The following is a 14,116-nucleotide window of genomic DNA, read 5'->3' on the forward strand; positions in this document are numbered from 1 at the left end:
CCGCAGACTACACATCGTTATGTTTGCTAACCCGTTGTGTTTCAGTAGCCACCGCTATTTTGGCTCGTTTGCTCGAATAGTCTACTTAAAAGCGGGTAATTAATTGCGCTGAAACTTCTTACAATAGCTAAGAAACTACAAATTATATGCCAGACCAGTAAGCACGTAACATAGCAAATTAGCTACGGTGGTTTGGTGAGTATTTGTTTTGGTTTCACTTTTTCCAGCAGTAAGAACTGTCAAACTCCAGTCTCCATTTTGTTTAGCTGCGAGGGCGAGTCGACTCCGACACCAAAAACATAAAGAACAAGGACATGCCGGTTAGGCTCTATTACATCCAATCACAATTCATATAACATTCTCACCTAACCAATCAAAAAATTAAATAATTTAAAAATAAAACATTGGCAGCCAATCAGAGAGCTTCGCGCCTTCATCGACGCTGGTTGGTGCTCACACAGTGAGAGAGGGAGGAACGCATAGTTTTTTTTAAATAATACCGTTAAATTTTGTACATTTTTAAAGGGATATTTTTTTATCTGCGATAACTGTTTACTTTTGTTCACGTGGATTTGAGGTAAGAACAGTATATTATTTGTTTGATTATTGTGTCTGAAATGTGAAATTAAATAGCTTTGTTACGAGCAAGCCGAACTAGGGAATATTGCGTTAGATCTAGACCAGCTAACGGTCCGCTGTCTTTGCGTTGTAGTTATGCGATGAGTGTGAATTTAATTTAAGTATTTTTGAAGTTATTTTAGGGTTCTGAAACTTGTTTAAATATCGAGTTTGTGTAAATCGCCATCATTTTAGCAAGTCAAGCTAAGCTGTATCCCGAAGTGTTGCGTTTCAACCAGTGCAGGAGGAAAGCAGACGTTGGCGCAGAGTGCTTGACGACTGATTTGGAATCTGTTTATTTATGAAGTTGCTAACGTTAGTTGGCTATTTGATACTCGAATGGCCTAATTAATATTGTGTCCCACATACCTGTTCACATTAACATAATTTGTCCAGTATACAAAAGGAATGAACCAGCTAACGTTGCTGCCTGGCTAGGATGCTGAGTAACCCTAGCTAAGGATGTGAAGCTCCACTGCAACGTGAATTCAGCGGCAGGATAACCGTAGCTATCGATAGCTAGCTAAGTTTATGTGCACCGTGCCGCTCAGTGGTGTGGTTCGCTAACCTTCCGAAATATTTTATTTGGTTAACATTGGCAGGCGAGTTTCATTGCGATTTCTTTAAAGTAGCAACTTGGCTCGTTTGCTAGTATTATAATTATTTTGTTGACGTGGTGAAGTTAAGGTTATCCGACTAACGTTGGGCAGCTTGCAAGGATTTGAATATATGACGTTTTCCCTCCATTCCGTTGTCAGTCTGTATTGTCTTTAAAGGACCAGTAGCTGTAACGTTAACTAACGTTGGTTATCAGTTATTTCAGTTTTTGGAATTGTATAGTCTTAATTTAGATTCTAATGTAACTTTGTTATTTCTGTTTAAAGGTCACCAAAAACAATAACATTGGCTAGCTACCTAGCTAACTTGACGTAATCTAACAGCTAGCTATGGATATCACTAGCTACAAAAAGACCGACAACATGAACGCGTTGCAAGCTAGCTAGCTAACTAAGCCAAATTAGATTCTTTCGACACATCGAATCCATTAACTCATGTTTGTTCCTAGCTACCGATGTTAAATAAAACTGTGTACATTTAGCTATATGGATGGTGTATGTTTTCTGCAAGTCTGTATCTGTGGTGCTAGGTCCCTCGGTGGTTAGTTAACGTTATGGTGGCGTACGTCGGTGTTGCTAGCTGGCTAGCTAAAGGTAGGTTGGGTGAACTGAGGACACAGCGTAACATTGGTTGGCTAGAAACCCCATAGCTAATTAGCGGGATTCATAGAGCATAGCTAGCCAGTAATACACTTATTCATTCAACCACGTTTTTTGTTATTACCGAAGTTGCCTAATATCAAAGAATTGTCATTGTCAGAATAATCGTTTCAGTATCATGAAGTTACTTAACTAACTTCGCTGTTAGCTAGATAAGCATCCGTGAACGCAGAGAGGGACAAGTCTGGGGTAGCGTTAAATAATACTGAACTAGATACGTTAGCTAGCTAGTGTAATGTTAATTAAACTGGTGTTTATTATCGCTAGCTAGCTAGTTGTGTGTTCGGGAAACTAGTTAGCACGTCAAAGATCAAAATAACTAATAAAAATTGTAGAATGGGTCATAACCTCAAACATGTTTTATGTTTTGCTGTAGCTCAGTTAACTTAGCTAGTTCTTTCAAAGGGAATAAGTTACAGTTTCCTTTATATTTTACAAAAACGAGGATGTAACAGTAGCTAGCTAGTTAGCTAACGCCTAGTCGGATGTTGGTTAGCTAGCACAAAGGGTTTCGGACTTGACTTGTCAACGCCCCACCCCTTTCCGACTCGCATCCTTTAATCTTTTGAGGCCCGAATTTGAGGTTTTTCGAGCTACTCTGAGTTGTTTCTCTTTAACCACATGGAATTCAACAAGGATTGGACAACCACAGAAAGCTTGGGTGTGTGTGTTTTTAGTGTAGATGTTTTTGGAATGTGGCTAATTTATATGAAATTGTCTTCGTGAAGGATGGTTTAGTGGATACACTGATTTTTGAGTGTGCGCATGACGTCTGAATTGGCAGTTAGGAAAGGAGGATAAGTTGCCTTTTTATACGGTCAGTTAGTTGTGTTAGCCAACTTGTTTTGTTTAAAGTCTGTTTAATTTAAAATGCTAATTTAAGGCCTGAACTATTTTGTTGTATGTTGTATTTGTTTAAACAAAGCTAATTGTGTTTACAGTTTTGTTTGTAGATTTTGTATGTTTGTGTATCATCTTGGAAGCATTGTAGCTGTTTTGTTTATGCAAGAGTATTGCATTCTCACAAGTCAATTCTTTCTCAGTGACAATAATTGTTATATTCCATGAAAATATAATTTTTTTTGAGTTTTGCAAGTCTGTAGTCTTGCTCCTGCAGATGTATTTAATGTACAATTCATTTTGGAGGAAAGTTTTTCTACTGAAAAGTAGCTACAAGCATTAGGCCTACCTGTGTGTTTCTGGAATGCTATGTACAAAAGCTATTGAAAGGTTAACAAAGGGGTGTTGGTTTGCCATGACTAGTTTAAAACTACAGGCAGAATAAAACCTACTGGGGACAGACATGTCAGCATTTCTGTGAGAAACAGTGCCCTCCATGGTGCTGACTTCACAGCTTTATTGTGTGTGATGCTATGCTTGTCTGTTCCCTTTACAATGTCTTACTGTGTGGGTCAGAAATCTTATTTTGTGTACATGATGAATGTTACTGTTTATTTGAAGTGTGCATGCGAAGAGCCCCTTCTATTGTGTATGTCCTGAATTGTGTTGCAAGCATAAATTAGAATTGTTATACTTTATGTGAAATGGTAAATAATTGAAGTCTGAATTATCAAGCACAAGATGTTTTCTGGAATGGCTTTTGATTTTTTTTTTAATTATGCGAGGATGTTTTCTCCATCATCTACGCTTTCTTGTAAACTATCAAGGGGAGTTGATTGGAAAACTGTGCATTATTTCGAAGTGAATTAATCTGAAGTGTAACATTCATCAGGAGTGTGAAAGTAAATTGGAAGATCTGCACTTCTTAATGAATGGACTTAGTCCAACAGTCAAAGTGAAAATAATTTCAATGTTCTAACAAGGCCATGAACCGCAGTATGTGCTGGACACTTTCGTTTGAACACCATAATTAAGCTGCAGAAACACGGTTGAATGTACTGTCACAGCCACAGACTCATGGTGCATTTAGCCAGTTCTGTATACAGCACAGCCACATTGCATTATGACCGATTGCGAAGCCTTCCATTCACTGTGTTTTAAATGATTTGTGTGGGCTCCATCTCCTCAGGTAAAGAAGAATGCCGAGTACCAAGTATCACAGCGGGGACATGGTGATGGGCCGCTGGCCCGGCAGCAACCTGTACTACGAGGTCAAAGTGATGAGCTACGATTCCAGCAAGCAGCTCTACACCGTGATGTACAAAGATGGAACTGAGCTGGAACTGAAGGAGCCTGACATCAAGGTAAGATATTCTCCATCAAGCTGAGGGAGAGGCACCAGCTATAAAGATTTTCTGAGAAACTGAATAATTAAAGTTAAAGTTCAAGACTTGAACTGTCAGAAGGTATTACTGCATGGATCTTCTGAAAAGCCTGAAAGAGTGCACATGCTGAAATAACTGTATTTTGGGTGTGTTTTGGGCAGAGCCAGTCGGGCTTTCGGCAGAGCACGAGTCGTTCTCGGTCCCGGTCCCGCTCCCGCTCCCCGTCCCGCCGGCAGAGTCGCTCCCGGTCCCTGGGCAGGACGTCCCGCCGCTCTTCGTCCCGCAGCCGAGAGTTGCGTAAGGACGCCAAACCCAAGGAGCTGCTGGAGGTCAGGCTTTCCCCGGTGGTGTCAGTGCCCTTTAACTCCAGAGCTCTCGAGTTTCAGCTCGCACGGATGTGCCTTCATTCTGCAGTTTGATCCGAGTATTCTAGACCTGTTCAAGACAGGTTACTGTATACAATTTATTCTGCAGAGAACAAGTCCCCTTATTTATAAGATTTCGTATTTCAGCGTGTGGAAACGCTTATTATTGAATTGATTTGGAAGTAATGACTTGTATTTCAGAGTTGAAAAATGCATGCCTTGAGGATTTTCACTTTCATTTTGTGACTTGTTATTTGTGTATAGAGCAATTCAGTTGCATGCCTATGGGTCATTATTATATTGATTATCCTGTTTGTTGTACATGTAATTAATTTATTTGCCCATACATTATATTGTAGCTGTTTATTCCTTGGATCAAAAATTTTCATTTACATCTTCACTGCATTTTAAAAATCTGTTGCAGGCAAAGCCAGTCGAGAACAATAGCAACAATAAGCATGAAAAGAAAGAGGAAAATGACACTGCCGACAAGGCCAGCGAGGTGAGATTCAGAACACACATCCTGTCTCTTTTTACTGTATTATGCAAAGTATTAGTGGTGATCTGAGCACCCAGGTATGTATGCGTCTGCATTAAAATCAAACCACAATCCTTTAAAAGTTATTGTTTGCCTGCAGTGTTTAAACAGAAAATTCTCTCGGTTCTTAATGCGTTTTAAGCCGTTTGCAAACTGTTAGCGTATTACAGAGTGTGGCTGTGGTAATGGCCCATTTTGTGGCTAAGGGTGGAAGTTGGGCGAGGTGCCGGGATGGCTGCACTGTGTGAGTGGTCCTTTAAGTGCAGGAATGTCATGATGCCTGCATGTTGTCCCTCTCATGGCTGTCAAACACCTGACAAGCCCAGTCCCCGCACAAAGCTCCAGCTTACGGCTACACACAGCCAGGAATCCCACAGTTTTACAGCAGTCGGTCGCTCTCCAATGTGTGGTCGAAACTGGTAGATTTAACAGTGAACATATTTTTGGCATCTCACTGACCAGCACAGGAGTGCAGAACTTCCTTGTTGGTTGCTGTAACTATTTTGCATTCTATGTTACCTGCCATATACTGTTTATCTTGCACGGTAACACCACAAATGGACCAGTACAGGCATACCTTCATATCAGCAGAACCAGTAATGATTTCAGATTGCTGGATGTAAGTGTTGCTAAGCATTCATCAAGTGCTGAAGCGCTAAGTACCATTACCAGGTGTGAGTGGAATAGGAGCCTTTGTGGTGTTCTCTGGCCTTCAATCATCCTCGGACATGTACAGTAGAACCTGGTGTTTAAGTTGGACCAAGGGATGAATTATCTCTGTGAGCAAAAGATAAAGGCAAATGGAATCAAAAGTAATTATATACCAAAGGATGACCTCTTTTATGGGGTCCCTATCGGTGCTCAGGAAATACTTTTACTCCAGGTCTGCAGGAGGTCTGTTCTTGATCCCTTGTGTAGTTTTAGCGTGTTAAAAGGTGCAGCCGTGCAGTGACGCGTCTGCCGCGCCGCGCTATGTCTGCGTCTGCTCTCGGTCAGAGGTGGGAGTGGCTTCGGCCTCGCAGATTCTGACGTGCACAGCTGAGTCTGAATGTCTGAACGCTCACGGCCTCTGACTGACCTTTGGTTCCCGTGGCAGAAGAGCGAGGGCGAGCTGGACCGCAGCCGGGCGAGCGGGCGCTACAACCTGCGGCGCCGGAAGGAGGACGCCGTGGTCAAGGCCGTTCAGCGTGACGAGCTGGAGAAGAGGGCCGAGGACCCGCTGCCGCTCCGGACCAGGAGATGGGCCACCGCCAAAACCACCGAGCTGGATTTCGGGGGGAGAGTAGGTAAGAGCTCTGGGCCCAGGCCTGTATGTGGAGCTGAACTTTGGGGGAGAGTAGGTAAGAGCTCTGTGCCCAGGCCCGTATATGGAGCTGGATTTCGGGGGAGAATAGGTAAGAGCTCTGGGCCCAGGCCCGTATATGGAGCTGGATTTCGGGGGAGAGTAGGTAGGAGCTCTGGGCCCAGGCCTGTATATGGAGCTGGATTTCGGGGGGGAGTAGGTAAGAGCTCTGGGCCCAGGCCCGTATATGGAGCTGAACTCTCACAGACTCTGCGGTTCTGCGGAAGGCTCTGTTGTGCCCCGGTGCCTGGTTCCTCCTCGCCCCCCTCCCCTGGTTAATCCCCGGCGCGTGCCTCTCCTCTCCCAGGGGCCTTCCTCATGATGCTCTTCCTCCCGGCGGTGGTCTTCACCCTGCTGCTCACCTGCCAGGCGGACGGCAGCATCCTCAGCTTCCCCCCGCCCGTCCCCCCGCTGCAGGCCTTCTGGAGCGCCCAGGCGCTCGGCGTCGTGCTCCTCTGGATCCTCTTCCAGGCCGTCCTCTACGTGCTCCCCGTGGGGAAGGTAAAGATCGCCATGGTAACCCGGTTCAGCCGACCGTGGGCGCGGCTGCACGGACTCTGCACGTGATCACATGACTTAAGCCAGGGCACATGACCGCTGCTGATTACTGCCAGTTAACTGGACACAAGGACACAAATGAGATAGATTAGCGTCTTTGATCACGGGGCGTGCACGTATATCAGTCACATAGTGAAAGTGTTTGTTCCCCTTTCTACCTCATGATCTTAAGGCTCGTCACATTTTCTTCCCCCTCAAGGTTGCTGAGGGAATGCCCCTGAAGAGCGGGAAAAGACTGAAATACAGGATGAATGGTGAGGCATTCTCTCAGTCGTTCAGTTTTTTGTCTTTTTTTTATAGTCTTTCTTGACCAAAATGAAATGCAGCTCTGTTGATGTAAGAAATCTAACTTACAGAAAATAGTGTGTTATATTTGAAGTGGCACAGCGTTGAGAATCTTTGCTTTACGATGATCCGTGTGGTGAATCTGTGTGTCCATGCTGAGTAAAATCTTTGTCCATCCTGCAGGGTTTTTTGCTTTTGTGGTCACGGGTTTGGCGGTGGGAGTGGCTGTGTATTACCAGGTGGACTTCAGCTACGTGCACGAGCACTTCCTGCAGTTGGCCACCTCCACCCTGCTGGTCTCCACCCTGCTGAGCGTGTACCTCTACGTCCGCTCCCGCTGGGCCGCTGAGGACGAGCTGGCCCCGGGCGGGAACTCCGGTGAGCGCTTCGCCTCGAAGCGGCAAACACGAGCACGGGGGGGGGGTTTGTGTGGAAATGGCCACCGCAGTCATGCCCAGGCCTCGCTAAAGTCGGCTTTTATTCTGCGGTCCCCCTCCAGGTCACGGGATTTATGATTTCTTCATGGGGCATGAGCACAATCCAAGAATTAAGAACTTCGATCTCAAGTTCTTCTTCGAGATGCGCCCAGGTTTGATTGGCTGGGTAAGTCTGCTGTATTTCGCCCTGGTGATATGTTACATTCACATGAACTCTGAAACACACTGAAGTGTGTGACACTGGGGGAACTCCTGTCCTGGTTAATTTGGCGGGCGTGGTTAAAAGGTGCAGCCGTGCAGTCACGCGTCTGCCGCGCCGCGCTATGTCTGCGTCTGCTCTCGGTCAGAGGTGGGCGTGGCTTCGGCCTCGCAGATTCTCACGTGCACAGCTGAGTCTGAATGTCTGAACGCTCACGGCCTCAGACTGACCTTTGGTTCCCGTGGCAGAAGAGCGAGGGCGAGCTGGACAGGAGCCGGGCGAGCGGGCCCTACAACCCGTCCCCGTCTTTTTTTTGTAGCCCTTGCTGTAAACCCTGGATGGAGTGTGAAAATCTTGTATTATTTTTGTATTACAATTTGTTAAAATTAGAGGATGTATTATAATTTGTCCCTGTATCAACTCAGTTAAATTGGCACCGAGCCAGGTTTTCAGTTGTGTACATTCTGCCCCCTAGCGGTAAAGTTAGAGTTCTGCACTGTAGCACTGCTCATACATTACTGATAGATTTGGTTTATGGAATATTTTTCCTTTTTCAGATGACTAAAAAGGGATTAAGAATGTATTCAGTGTCTCGTTATTCTGGGTCTGCTAATGTAAAAAGATATATTTGCGATTCACATTTTGCTGTTGATCTGATGTTTTGTTTGTTTTCCCCTCTTTCAGATTGTGATTAACTTTGCACTGTTGCTTACTGAAATGAAAATCCACAAGCTGGACTTTCCATCACACGCCATGTTACTGGTCAACTTCTTTCAGTTCCTGTACATTGCTGATGGTCTTTGGTTTGAGGTAAACATCATTCATTTGAAACTGAAGTAGTTCCTGTGCTCTGAAGTTACCGTGTTTTGAGTCGGTTGTGTTTTTGTGTTACAGGAAGCCATTCTGAGCACAATGGACCTGACTTATGAGGGTTTTGGATTCATGCTGGCATTTGGAGACCTGGTTTGGGTGCCTTTTACCTACACCCTGCAGGCCTTCTACCTGGTTAATCACCCCAACTCCCTCTCTCTGCCCTGGGCCGTGGCCATCTTCGCGCTTAACGGTGAGTCAGGCCTTATCCAGAAAGTTCTGTACCTGAATGACTTTGAGCAGTTGGGAAAGATGGAGCACTCAACTCTGAAACACTGAAATTTTTCGGAGCTGCCAGGCCAGGTTGTCAGACCAGAATAGCAGTCGTAGTTTTGTGACAGACAGTGCAGTTTCCCTGAAAAAGGCCCCAAGCGCTGTTACTCCTGATGGACTTCAGCGTGACCACCGAGCGTGATCAGATTCTCCCTCAGTGTTTTTTCTCACTCAAGTGTTGATTGTGTCCTCGCTCGTGGTGTTTCTCCCAAGCTTTCTGGCTCACCGTTGCCGTTTTTGTATTCACAACAGCAATCGGATATTACGTGTTCCGTAAATCCAACTTGGAGAAGAACACCTTCAGGAGAAACCCGGCAGATCCTCGGGTGTCTCGTAAGTATTCTAGCGGCCTGACAATCGCTCCCGGTGTTGTGTTTCGGCACGGCGGTGATCTGATGACGCCTCTGTTTCGGCAGATCTGCGGACTATTCCCACCGCCGCCGGGAAGTCCCTCTTGGTGTCTGGCTGGTGGGGGTTCGTCCGTCATCCGAACTACCTGGGTGACCTGATCATGGCGGTGGCCTGGTCTCTGCCCTGTGGTGAGCGTCCAGTGTTCCAGTGTTCTCAGTGTCTAGTGACCTGTTTGCACTGTTGGTCTGGCTTTTCTGTAACCGCTTCTCTTGATGTACATGATTTACTGATCCAGAATTGATGTCATGACCGTTGTCCCTTCTGCAGTTTAATTTCTTAGGTTAATTATGCTAGCTAATGCACTGGAATATGATCAAATATTTGAGTTCTGAAAACTGTTGTGAAAACATTTTTGTTGTAGTTAATCTTCGTCAAATCATGTATAAGGCAATCGTTTAAGATTTATTTGGAGAACTTTTGGAGAAGCGATCACACAGTAGATTTTACAATGTAATTGTTCTCTTACACATTATTTTCTGTTCTAGGATTCAGCCACCTTCTACCGTACTACTATTTGATTTACTTCACTATTTTACTAATCCACCGTGATGCTCGTGATGAGAGGCAGTGCAAGAAGAAGTACGGATTTGCGTGGGAGGAGTACTGTCGAGAAGTGCGCTACCGTATCTTTCCAGGGGTCTACTGAGAAGAGGGACCCGTCCTTCTACGTTCACATCTGCAGCTAATTTTTATGAAGTCTTTTAAAAACCAGAAAGAAGAAAATGACTGAAGTGGATTTGGAAACATGAAAACTGAATTTTTATTTAAATAAGCCCAGAACTGAAAGACCTAGGAAAACGACTAGGTTTCGCACCTCAGTTTTTAATTTTTTATACTCTATTTAACGGCTTTGAAGTTTAACGTTAAGTGAAAAGGAAAAGAACAGTGGCTTTTTTTGGGTAATGTCTTTTACAAAAAGTTTACAAATTTGAACCACCTCCTCACCAGGGAACAGTCTCACTATGATGTATATTTGTGTACATACACATTTTCCTTTTTCACACACACATATTTTATCATAATATTGCATTGGCTATTTCAAAAAGGTTTTGCTTCAAAAACACAAAGTGTTAAAATAGTTTTGCTTGGCTTTCCTTTTTAAAAATAATTTGTAATTGTACCATTTGGTATGCGGCTTGTGTATATTGTATTTTATGAGATATAAATGCTCTTTTTTTATCTGTACAGTTGAAATCGGTCTCTTGAACCCTTGTTGCCCTCAGGACTCAAGACTTTGTGAAGGAAATTGATTAGGAAGGTTTGTCTTAATTCTTGTGTATATTTTTATATAGATGCATAGTTTATAAGGAACATGTAAAGAAAAAATGAGTTGGCATTAAATGCACTAATGTGAGATTGCGTTTTTATATATCCAAAGTTTTCGAATTTGGCTTTGCTACCTCAAACTCACTGTCGGATGTTCTCCCATGCCCTGGATCAGAAACCTCTACGCACGTGCAATGGGCTTTGTCTATGAATTTGGGCAAAGCAATGTAACAGATTTGACAGTTGCATGAAGGAAAATAGATCAAATAAATATTTTTTTTTAAGTTGACATAATACCAGCAGTAAGGACTGCGGTCACATTGTAGTTAGGTCGGGTAGAGGATTAGTTTATTTTTCACTGTTCCGTTGGTGGCCTTGTGTTCACCGTATAGATGCACTCTTTGTTCCTCTTAATTGTATTTAAAACCAAAATCTGCTCCAATGACAAACAACAAACACCAGCAACCTTAAAAAATGATAACCATAATTAACAAAATACATAAAATGACCCAATTTTAACTTTTCTAGAATGCTTCATGATTATATGTGGCATGTAAAACTGGATTTTTAATATTTGCCTTTTAAAGCAGCAAAAGAAAAATTCTATTGGAGACAATACTGTGATTTTAATGCACAATTTAAAGTAGCTTTGGAATGCTACAAGCTACATTGGAATTTTCTTCTTGGCATTGGAAAATCTACCAAATTATATTTTTGTATGCCACTGCAGTAGAGCAGTTTAGCAATATCCTCACTGGTAGATTGATTCTGAGACTGAATGCGATGTACATATTATAGATTACTTGTTTTTTTGTGTTGTGATTTTGATTATAAAATGCGAACCCCGGTAGTGTTAGACAATCTTATGTTTTACAGTAGATATTTAAAGTTGCATAAAGTTGTTTGTTTCGAAGAAATAAGCTGCCTGGTTCACGACTGTGGCCATTTAAATTTGCAGGTAGGAATGTTTGTATGGAACTAGAGTTCACATTCATTACTACCTGAAAAGGCACTTGGGTAATTTGTAATTGATTGACGTGTTCTTCTTGCATGGACCAGTGTAGTGTGTAAGGTTCCCTAAGTTACCTGTCATATCAGGCTCATAAAATGTATAACCATCTTAATGCATGTTCTAATTTTGGATTGATGCCTTTTAAATGAACTGTGGCGTTAAATTGATAGATTTATGAAGTCATAAATTGTAGCTCATGAACAGATGCTATGTTTGGCATGATTAGTGCATTTCAGGGGTTTAAGAAGGAGCCCTCAGAGCTCTGTAATGTGGGAAGAACACGCTTTCAAGTACTGCAGGATTGTGATGATTTCAGACATTAAGACCTGAGGGTTTGACTGAAAAGCTTTGTAAAATATGTTTTGGCAAAAAAAATAAATAAAGGTTTACAGTCTTTCCTGTCTGTAATTTTCTGTGCATTACTGACCGTTGACGTAATAATGGCAAGGTGCTACTGAAAGTGACTGTGTAAGATGTTGTGTTTTGGTGCATGCAGCATATGACACTTGACCACTTCTGTGTCTGCAGTGGAGGTGTACGGCACTGCTCTTACCTGATTGGCTTCCTGCCGTGTGGGTGTTTCCTTCTCGGTCACTTTGAGTGGCTCAGAATCAGCAACCAATTACATGTTTTTTCCATTCAAATCGATGATAAATTATCTTTATTCTACAACCTTGGTGAAGTAAATGAAATGCAGCAAAACACACAAGTCTTGTGTTCTTTCTGGTGGGTGAGAAGTATCTTTTCCATCAAACCAGGTGAAATAATGAAAATGTGTTCAAGAATATTTATCGTTTTTTATTGACTTAATTGGAAATACAGCAAACTACATAAGTCTTATGTCCAGGAAGTGAAGTATTTTCTACACATTTTGTGCACAAAACTAATTTCAGCCTAATTTCAGTTAGACACAATGTATACCCTGGATTTATAAACATGAGATGTGGTGAGACGTAAACAATGACATGGACTGGCTCAGTTGTACAGTATAATTTTCATAAATGTTTTTTATAGGTGTGACTTGAAAGATCAAGTTTCATTTGAAAGAGCCATCACAGTATACCCGACAACGCCCAGATGTACTTCAATAGGTAAGGCCAAACTAAAGAAAAAATAATTAATAAAAAAATTGGTCCATTATCCATCCATTTTCTAATCTGCTTATTCCTGGTCGGGGTCGCAGAAGGGCAAGAGCCTAATCCCAGCATGCACTGAAGTGAAGTGCATGAAGTAAGAAGTGGCCTGTGAACCTCCTGTGAGTCATCACTTTTCAAGATTTCCCAGATATTCTCAACTTGACTGTAGATTCATCTAAGACATAACACTTAACTAGCCAGACTCCCTGGATATAGTGTGTGGATATTTCATTCCCCTTCACTCACCCCCCAAAAGTGAACAAACACATCAAAGGGAACGTGGTGATCTTTTGCATTCAGTAATGTATAATAATCAGAAGGAACCGGTGAAGGCTTCCAGAGTATTTTAGAATTCAAGTAAGGTATCTTCTGTGGAACAAAGATAGTTATATCTTGGCATGGCTAAATGATACTTACTGATTCCTTTGAAGTGGAAAGCAGTGACTTCAAAAATATTAATAAAAATCTACAGTACTGCTTGCTTAACACTTACGTAAGTCCCCTGGTTTCAGTTTATTTTCAGCTGAGGCTTATTCTATAATTGCAAGATATATATATATATATTTTTTTTTTACAAAATACGCTCATCCAAACAAAAAATCCTTCCATTAAAAAGCACAGTACTCCCATAAATTTCAGAAATGGTGTTTGCACCAATGTAAAAATACAACCTAGAAGACTCATTTGAAAATAATGTGTGAGTCTCATTACTGAAATGGTCACATTTTATGGAAAGAGCTTGATGTGTTTTAGATAGCAAAGAAAGGACGAAGTGCTTTGTTTTTGGATTTATGAAGACCATTGACTATTTTACTGCTACATTGTTTCAACCATGGTTTGCATCTTGTAAATATTTCAGCATTTTAAAAAATTCACTGCTGATTGTGTCCATTTAACTAAACCACAGTTAAGTGAAACATACAACACAAACACATACTGTGCCTTTGAAGAACTGCTGCATCTACCCCTTCTCATTGTTGGTTGATGTATGGTCATTCATTGCGTGTTTAATGTTTACTCATTAAGCTGCAGCCAGGGGTGCCACCAGGTATTTTGGGCCCCACCACCCAAGAAAATGTAAAGCTTTTTGAGGGCCCCTGTCAGGCAGGGCCCCTGGAATCTTCCTATAACCCCCACCCCACCCCCACCCCACCCCCACCCCCCCTTCGCCTTTTACGGAGCCCATGGCTCGAGCAATGTTCTATCATGCAAACCAAGCTGTTCTCAAATTGATAAATCAAATGAATGCAGTATTCCAGGAGATGAGACCGTCACTCTATAATCCCCTCTCCCTCAAGGAGGGC

The 14,116-nt window shown here is 42.5% G+C and overlaps 1 protein-coding gene across 4 annotated transcripts; it reads left to right on the forward strand.

The window, feature by feature from the left end:
• The first annotated feature begins 227 nt into the window (after window positions 1-227).
• On the forward strand, window positions 228-12,079 carry lbr (lamin B receptor). Of its 4 annotated transcripts, none has more exons than XM_064340257.1 (14): window positions 228-577; window positions 3,925-4,099; window positions 4,282-4,449; window positions 4,910-4,987; window positions 6,120-6,309; window positions 6,673-6,866; window positions 7,123-7,177; window positions 7,392-7,586; window positions 7,708-7,811; window positions 8,529-8,654; window positions 8,739-8,907; window positions 9,240-9,320; window positions 9,404-9,526; window positions 9,884-12,079. In XM_064340257.1, exons 2-14 carry the CDS (start codon window positions 3,935-3,937, stop codon window positions 10,042-10,044), a joined length of 1,809 nt encoding a protein of 602 aa, XP_064196327.1. In that variant the 5' UTR covers window positions 228-577; window positions 3,925-3,934; the 3' UTR covers window positions 10,045-12,079. The 4 variants fall into 4 exon arrangements, with proteins under 4 accessions (XP_064196327.1, XP_064196330.1, XP_064196329.1 ...); XM_064340260.1 differs by lacking the exon at window positions 228-577 and adding an exon at window positions 1,098-1,220; XM_064340259.1 differs by lacking the exon at window positions 228-577 and adding an exon at window positions 1,294-1,829.
• Window positions 12,080-14,116: the final 2,037 nt, after the last annotated feature.

Source organism: Anguilla rostrata, chromosome 6, assembly GCF_018555375.3.
Source record: "Anguilla rostrata isolate EN2019 chromosome 6, ASM1855537v3, whole genome shotgun sequence".
In the NCBI taxonomy this organism is placed as follows: domain Eukaryota; kingdom Metazoa; phylum Chordata; class Actinopteri; order Anguilliformes; family Anguillidae; genus Anguilla; species Anguilla rostrata.

Bases quoted from the DNA above. Each gene is read 5' to 3' on its own strand.
- lbr (XM_064340257.1), top strand. From the start codon at position 3,935: ATGCCGAGTACCAAGTATCACAGCGGGGACATGGTGATGGGCCGCTGG. The intron at 7,812-8,528 runs GTAAGTCTGCTG...CCCCTCTTTCAG, and splicing joins GCCCAGGTTTGATTGGCTGG to ATTGTGATTAACTTTGCACT. The intron at 9,321-9,403 runs GTAAGTATTCTA...CTGTTTCGGCAG, and splicing joins GGCAGATCCTCGGGTGTCTC to ATCTGCGGACTATTCCCACC.